The 9,006-nt window shown below is 35.9% G+C and overlaps 1 protein-coding gene across 1 annotated transcript in view; it reads right to left on the reverse strand.

The window, feature by feature from the left end:
- LOC107552682 (uncharacterized) overlaps positions 1 to 5,342 on the reverse strand; it is a 14,523-nt gene extending 9,181 nt beyond the window's left edge. The window contains exons 1-2 of the mRNA XM_016234626.1: positions 5,124 to 5,342; positions 3,506 to 3,641 (exon numbers count right to left, since the gene is read on the reverse strand). Coding sequence (XP_016090112.1) covers positions 3,506 to 3,641; positions 5,124 to 5,342 — 355 coding nt within the window. The remainder of the gene's footprint in view (positions 1 to 3,505; positions 3,642 to 5,123) is intronic.
- Between the last annotated feature and the right edge of the window lie 3,664 nt (positions 5,343 to 9,006).

The following is a 9,006-nucleotide window of genomic DNA, read 5'->3' on the forward strand; positions in this document are numbered from 1 at the left end:
GAAAAACTCCTCGATTGGATTTAGGAATGGTGAGTAGGGTGGGAGATATGCCACCAGCATCCTATCATGTGCTGCAAACCACGGTCTGATGACATCTGAGTGGTGAAAACGCACATTATCCAAAACAACAACATGCTTGCTCAGATGGTCTCCAGTTAGACCCCTCTCATTCTCAGGGATTATGTCCCTGTAAAGAGTGTCTAAAAAAGCATTTGCAATTTGTTCGAAGGAATGAGAAACTGCTACTATGATGTGCACAAATGACTAAATGTTGTGGAGGTTGAACTAACTGTTGTGCAAATGTAAATAGTGATGTGAGAAATGCACCAAAGCGACTGAGAAAAACTGTAATAAACAATACTCGCCTGATTGAATAAGACTGGTCTTCATTGGTCTTCACTGGATTGAATAAGGATTTTAGGCACCCAGGAACTGTAAATGGGCAGATCTGTGTAAACTGAAGATGCACTGGGACACTACTGGACATATCTGAGACTCAGAGGAGAAACCTTGGAGGATGCCACTTAGAGGATGCTTTTAAATATGACAAGTGGCACTTTACCCTTAAAGACCGAGGAAAAAGGGAGAGGACAGATTTTGAGTGAGTTTTAAAACAATTTTATTTTCTGAACAGTCATATTTCGGTTCTTTAGGACTAGGATGATTATTATTATTATATGTTATTGCTCAGATGTTGCTCCGTTATAGCTCAGGAAACTTTATGGAGATCTCAGATGTTCTCCTAAGTAGAAATAAGAATATGAAGACATGAAGATGTCCTTTATAAAAGACAGTTTTGGTCTTTATAATTGTGTATAACATATCTCAAATTACTTGGACTGGAAAGCATTTGATGCGAAATGTTTGAGTTCATTTTGAGTTCTCCACATTGGCTCCTGGATTTCTAGACAATACACAATAAATGTGAACATAATTATAGACCTTTTCTAGAGTCCCCTCCATCTCAGGTCTGTCTCCAGATATCATAGGACCGTGTAAAAACAAATGTAAAAAAATATTGCTCAAGCATTGCTATTTTATAGCTCAGGAATCTTTGTGGAGTTCTTAGATGTCCTCTCAAGATTCCTTAGCAGAAAAAATACCTGAAAAAGCAGAAAAACACAGTTTAGATCTAAATGTGAATAACATGTCAGATTATTTGCAAGAGGATGCCACTTAGAGGATGCTTTTAAATATGACAAGTGGCACTTTACCCTTAAAGACCGAGGAAAAAGGGAGAGGACAGATTTTGAGTGAGTTTTAAAACAATTTTATTTTCTGAACAGTCATATTTCGGTTCTTTAGGACTAGGATGATTATTATTATTATACGTTATTGCTCAGATGTTGCTCCGTTATAGCTCAGGAAACTTTATGGAGATCTCAGATGTTCTCCTAAGTAGAAATAAGAATATGAAGACATGAAGATGTCCTTTATAAAAGACAGTTTTGGTCTTTATAATTGTGTATAACATATCTCAAATTACTTGGACTGGAAAGCATTTGATGCGAAATGTTTGAGTTCATTTTGAGTTCTCCACATTGGCTCCTGGATTTCTAGACAATACACAATAAATGTGAACATAATTATAGACCTTTTCTAGAGTCCCCTCCATCTCAGGTCTGTCTCCAGATATCATAGGACCGTCTCATCATGTGTGTCTTGTGTGTTTTGACCCTTATCTGTTGTGTTTCTCTTGAGAAAACCCCCAGTAATCTCCTTACGAGATTCAGAAGAATTCTCAAAAATATCTCAATATGAACTCAAACGTTTCTTATGTAGTTCTCCAAAGTGACTGTTAGTTTCAAAAAACAATTTTATATCCTGAGTGGTCTTATTTGAGATTTTGGACAAAGAAAACAAATGTAAAAAAATATTGCTCAAGCATTGCTATTTTATAGCTCAGGAATCTTTGTGGAGTTCTTAGATGTCCTCTCAAGATTCCTTAGCAGAAAAAATACCTGAAAAAGCAGAAAAACACAGTTTAGATCTAAATGTGAATAACATGTCAGATTATTTGCACTATTTAATCAGATATTTGAGTTCATATTGAGATCTATATCTCAAATTACTTGGACTGGAAAGCATTTGATGCGAAATGTTTGAGTTCATTTTGAGTTCTCCACATTGGCTCCTGGATTTCTAGACAATACACAATAAATGTGAACATAATTATAGACCTTTTCTAGAGTCCCCTCCATCTCAGGTCTGTCTCCAGATATCATAGGACCGTGTAAAAACAAATGTAAAAAAATATTGCTCAAGCATTGCTATTTTATAGCTCAGGAATCTTTGTGGAGTTCTTAGATGTCCTCTCAAGATTCCTTAGCAGAAAAAATACCTGAAAAAGCAGAAAAACACAGTTTAGATCTAAATGTGAATAACATGTCAGATTATTTGCACTATTTAATCAGATATTTGAGTTCATATTGAGATCTCCCCGCAGGCAAGAAAATCTCACATTAGATCTATTTAAAGGGTTAATTCACCCAAAAATGAAAATTCTGTCATTAGTTACTCGTGTTGTTCCAAACCTCTAAGGCCTTCGTTCATCTTCGGAACACAATTAATTTTCGTCTCTACTGCGTCACTTGCGTCTGCGTCTCGTAGCTTCATAACTTTACAGCTGAACCACTGATGTCACACGGACTACTTTGTCTTGCTACTTTTCTGAACCTTGAACGTGGTAGTTACCTTGCTGTCTATGGGAGGGTCAATCAAAAATATCTTAAATTGTGTTCCGAAGATGAACAAAGGTCTTACGGATTTGGAACAACGCGAGGGTGAGTAATTAATGACAGAATTTTCATTTTTGTGTGAACTAACCCTTAACTAACATCTGGATTTTTTTCACCTAGACAGCGATTATGAGATCAAATGGGAACTTTTGCTTCATCTCGAGTGTTTCTCTTGAGAAAAAGACCCCAGTAAACTCAGAAGAGATTTAAAAAAAACTGTGCTCAGATCTCAATATGAACTGAAACGTTTCTTATATAGTTCTCCCAAGAACCATATGAAAGCTATTGACTCATTTCGGACTGTTTATATTTCTCAAAGGAATTTTATGACAGACAAATTTAATACCTAATGAAACATAATTGAGAAAAAAATTTTTTTCAAATGTCTAAGGGTCTGACTGATATCTTGGGAAATCTTAGCATAGTTTGAGACGTTAAGTTCTCTTCTGAAACTCTAAAGGTGACACATGTGAGATTAGAGGGTTTTTTTTGTTAGGAGAAACATCTGAAGGAGGAGGAGACTTGTACAGCAAATGTCTCGATTTGATCACATTGCTTTCTCTAAAAAACAATTGAGATATTAACAAGATCTCTTTCTTCGTACAGGGAAGGTGGCCCAGCAAACAATGCCATCTCAGCACAAAGAGCTCGTGCATCAGCTGGCCTGGATGGAGGTCAATAAAACCACAGAGGAGAAGACGAGTGGTCAAGCACTGAACAGAAAACCTGCAGTCGTGAGTCCAGAGATCAGTGTAAAGCAGACAGACACCCTTCGAAAGAGCCGTCTATGAGCTCGGACACAAGGAGAGGCTTGTCAATGTCGGCAAACGGATCAGCTTTTATGAGCTTCGAGGGGAAATAGGCAGAGGAAACTTCTCTCAGGTCAAACTCGGCATTCACGACCTGACCAAAGGTGAGAGACACTTTCTTTGTTCATTTAAAAGTCATTTAAAGTGTCTTGAGTGTTACTGCATTTGACGCAAAATACCTAAAACTGCCTTCAGATTTTCTTGCGTTATGGATGGTAATTGAACATGTGTTCATCACGTCATAGATAAATCTGGGGGGAGTCAAATCTGGGTTAATCCATAAGATTATAATTAATTTTCTAAATATATAACTTAATTTTATATTTCTATAAACCCCCCTGGAGACCCATCTTAATGTCTTTTATAACCTGCCCTGTCATATGAATCATATGAATGTTACCTGGTAAGAAACAAAAGAGAGTAGAAGGTGAAAGGGTGGTCAAATCATTTCATTTTTTAATCATTTTTTTTTCAGAAGTGCATTTGTGTCTGTGCTCATTTTTGTGCCCACATCTATTCATTACAATAATAATGATCTATTTCATGCAATACACCTCTTCTATGATGAATGCATTAAAAGTTTATTATTGTTACAGAATACTCAGCCGAACAAGTATCCAGCGGCTTTTCCAGTGGACTCTGGCCAGGTATGGACCCAGTCACCCAGCTACTACATCTTCGGCAAGGAGGCCTTTCTATTGAGGAGTATGTTCACCGGTTCTGTGTACTATCTTATCAGGTTCCACTGTATGATGAAATTTTGTTTAAAGACTTGTTCCGTTTTGGACTCAATGAACCCACGAAGTCTTGGTTACCTGGAGAGGAATTTAACTGTAGTTTAAGGGACCTGATGGATTATGCTTTGTTGTCTGTTGGCTCTTTGTTTACTGTGGGTGACGCGGAGGAGGAACGCGACACCGTGTCTGTGACTGAAATGGCGGCTCTACCAGAGCACGCTTACAAAATGGCGGCGACAGTGGAGCCTGATTGCAAAATGGCGGACACCACGGCACCCCGTCATGTCACAGCTGCCCATCTTGAGCGCCGTCAAGTCACAGCTGATCGTCATGAGTCCGGTCAGGTTCCAGTTCATTATCCTGAGTCAAGTTTAGTCACAGCTGATATGCATGAGTCTAGTCAAGTCACAACTGATAGTCATGAGTCAAGTCTAGTTACAGTTGTTCTTCCTGAGTTCAGTCAAGTCACAGGGTCTGAATACTTTCCGTACCCACTGTATATATATATTTATTTATTTTTATTTTTATTTTTTATTATTAATTAATAAATTTAAAAAATTGTTTAATGGTTTTAATTTTAGCTTCAAATTTAGGTAACTATAATAACCCTGGTTTACTCCAGATAACATTCTTACAGTCTTTAAATCAAGAATGTATGAAACATGCCTGACCACGCAAATGAACTTTTGTCTTACTAGAACTGACCCATGTCCCACTGGCAGTGCATTTTCTGCCCTTTTTCTCCTTCACTCCTCTCTCTCAGAAAGGGTTAGCTGTTAAAATCCTGGATAAGCTGCGTTTGGACAAGCGCTCGCAGAGGTTGTTCTCGTCTGAAATACTCTGCATGGAGAGACTCTCCCACCCCGACATCGTGTGCCTGTATGAGGTGGTGCAGACGTTTCGCAGGCTTCATCTGGTGATGAGAGCTGCTCTCCAGGATCGCCATCAGAGGACGCCTGTCTGATCTGGAGAGTAAACTGGTTTTCTCTCAGATACTGTCTGCTGTCAAACACATGGTGAGTGACACTGTGCTGATCGCCGCAGAGTTCAACCTCCATATTTTGTGTTTAAACAGTAAACAAAAGAAAAAAAAATCAACATTTATTTATTAAACATTATTTACTTAACTACAGTAAATGGAGCCACAGTTCATGTCTACTGTATGTACAGTTTATACTGTATTCTAGGGCTGCATGATTAATTGCAATAAAACAGAAATCACAATATGTCTGCAATTAAAACAAAACGTATTTTTGGCTATTGCTACAAATATACCCGTGGTACTAATGACTGGTTTTGTGGTCCAGGGTCACAAATGTACGGTGGCCGTGAAGTGCAAAGCAGATCACAATTCTGAAAACAAAATAACAAATTACAAACGCAAATGCAAGTCTAAAAAACAAAATAACAATTCAGAAAACACAACAACAAATCAAAAAACATTATAACAAGTCAGAAAACACAATGACAAATCAGACAAACCGGAAGAGGTATAGTTTGAGACAGCGCCATTGGTTTGGGATTACTCACCGCTGACTGGTGCCAACGACTAGCACTTATCCATCTCCTCCATGTCATGGCCAGGTTAAAGCCTGCCTCATCCAAAAATATGAATGGTTTTCATAAGCTTACAGCTCTATCACCCTCTAAAAAGACATTTAATGTAGGAAAAACAAATACTGATAACAATGATATAGAATTTTTGGGGGATTTTTTTTTCTCCCAACAAGAGGCATCTTGAAACTGATTATACCTGAACATACTCAGTTCTCAGTTGCTTCACTTTCATAATCTAAACATTTAATATTGTTCATCATTTTCCATAAAAACTATGCTTCAACAGTTATGTAGCATTTTGAGCAGTTGTATCAACTGATAGTTAGATCATTGTAATGAAATGAATAGACACTCAGTTCAGATTAAATGTGTGAGTTGCATTTTGAAATAGTAATACTTTGATGTTAAGTTGTGTCATTTTGAACCAGTGATTTTAGTTAAATGAACAAAAGATCTTTGGTGCATGTGTATTGTATCCAAGCATTTGGAAAAAGTGTTAAGTGTTTTGAAAAATGTTGTGAATTATGTGTCTAGACGAGTTTTGAAAAATGACACGAAAGGTCTGTTATTCGTGCAAAAATGATTGTAAAAAAAACTAATATCAATCAAACTGCAGTTGGGTTGTTTTGATAAAATAATAATACATTAAAAAATACAGATAACACAATAAAACAATAAAAAAAATGATAACACAATAAAAAACATGATTTATGAAAATGAATAAAAACTGAGTTATCTGATTTTTGCAAATAAACTCTTCATACATTGACAGTATATGGCACCTATTTTGTAGAATGTCCCAGTTCCACTTTGCGCTGTTTACTTGTATATTCATATTAAATTGAGCAACTGTGTAGAATATTTGAACTTTTACCAATAAATAAAATAAAATACATTTACATTGCAGGACTATTTACTGCCAATAGCAATAATTTAAAAATTATAATAATAATACACTGTCACTGTCATGATTGTGCATAAATGACAAAACTTGATGTTGACCTTTATGCAAACATTATTTAAACAGATTTCAATTTACCACAGTACAATTAGAAATAAAGTTAAAATATTTGTATTTGTTTTTTTATGCATTTAATTCAGTTAATTAAGAAAGTGGCAACATTATGTCTATTCAAGCATTCAAGGCATGGAAGGCATTTGAGGCATGGAAGGTATGGAAGACATTTTATGCATTGAAGGAATTTGGTGCATTGGAGACATGGAAGGCATTTGAGGCATGAAGACATTCAAGGCATTTCAGGTGTCCAAACCATTTCAGGTTTTTGAGGAGTTTCAGATGTTTGAGGCATTTCAGGTGTTCCAAGGCATTTTAGACTTTATAGGCATTCGAGTCGTTTCGGAGCATCCAAAGCAATTCAGGCATTCTAAGCATTGTAGGCATTCAAAAAGGCATCTGAGGCATTTTTGGCATCCGATGCATTTTTGGCATCCGAGGCATTTTGGGCATTCGAGGATATTCGGGCATTCGAGGATATTCGGGTATTCGAGGATATTCAGGCATTCGAGGTATTTGAGGCCTGGAAGACCACTTTGAATCTCGCGGTCTGGCCACCCACATCATGAGTTCAATCGCCCAAATTTCAGATAACTCAGCACAAAACTCTTGGCCATTGTCCAATTTGAATCTGCCGAGAGACAGTTGCATTAAAAATCATTAACTGTAATGTCTGAAAAATGTATAGAGCTTCTTATATTCACTACAGTTTAAGGCATTTCATTGCATCATTATCTGTCCTGTGTCTCCATTCCTCTCCAGGGACGTCAATTTCACAGAGATACATTTTATGGCAACACTTCCCATATGGAAAATATATATGAATATCATTAAAATGTATAAGAAATATAAATTTTAATTTAAAATTCTAGTTTCATATATACATTTTCATTAAAAATTATATTATCAGTCTAACAATCTGAATAATATATATATATATATATATATATATTTTTTTTTTTTTTTTGTGTGTAGGTTGTCCTATAAACATGCAATGGATAAAAAATAATAAAAGTAATTCTGGGAAGCATTACTTTAAATTTCTCCAGTACCAGTTAGATTTGATTCATACATGCCTGTATGTACAAGTTTCAAACCATTTTAATAGTTCTAAATCTACAGACAGACAGATGTTACTTACACAAGAGCTTGGATTCTGCAGCCTCCATTCAGGCCTTGTCTTCTGTAACTGGTCACTCTGTTACTAATGGAATGACTAACTCGTTTGACATACCTCAGACAGCAGGGCTTATCTAAGAGACACATCACAAACACAACAAAACACTAAATGTACTGATATGCATTTACCCAAATCCACATGCTATACACCTACTTACAATGACAAGACTTTTTAAAACATCATTAGAGAACATTGTCCATTTTTTTATCATTAATATTTTTTTATTTTATAAGTGCTCTCCAAAAAAGCATGAAGTATGAAATTTGATCATTTATATTAATTTAAACACTTTAATGGTTTATTTTTAAACTTCACCTTCATATTAAATATTTTAATTTTTTATATTGTAATCAATACATTGTGTTTATATGGTTCAGATATGTTTTTGTAGTTTAAAAAAAATCTCCAAACATTTTTCTCCAAAAATATATCTTTCATGCACCGACATTACTGTGATATATTTCAATCTCAAACACTCTTTCAATATCATTATGAGTTTCTTGCCAAAAGATTTGAATCTGCACTATTGTGCAACTTCCTACCTTTAATTAAACCCTGGAGCATTGCATCCACCCTCTCTATTAGAATTCGGACCCAATATTTTTGGGGGTTTGCACAAAACTTACGGTCACGATCCACTCTGAAGCTGCAGAGAGACAGTTGCATTAAACATCATGGACTATGATGTTTGAAAGAATCACAAATAAACGCCTCTGATATTCACTGACAGGTTTTGCTTACAGAACAGCAGGGATGTTGCAATGTCCATCCGGCTTTTGTATGCTGTAGCTAGTCACTCTGTTCCTTATAGAGAGTCTAACTCTATCGACATAATGCGTGCAGCAGTACTTATCTAGGAGACCAAACAAAGACATTAAACATTAACATGCAATGAGATGCAGTTTGAACTCAGTTTTAATTTAGTTTGTTTTAATTTTAGTTAAAATATTTGAAATGTAGTTTTTTTTTT

Source organism: Sinocyclocheilus grahami, unplaced genomic scaffold (assembly GCF_001515645.1).
Source record: "Sinocyclocheilus grahami isolate Dianchi unplaced genomic scaffold, SAMN03320097.WGS_v1.1 scaffold456.1, whole genome shotgun sequence".
In the NCBI taxonomy this organism is placed as follows: Eukaryota; Metazoa; Chordata; class Actinopteri; order Cypriniformes; family Cyprinidae; genus Sinocyclocheilus; species Sinocyclocheilus grahami.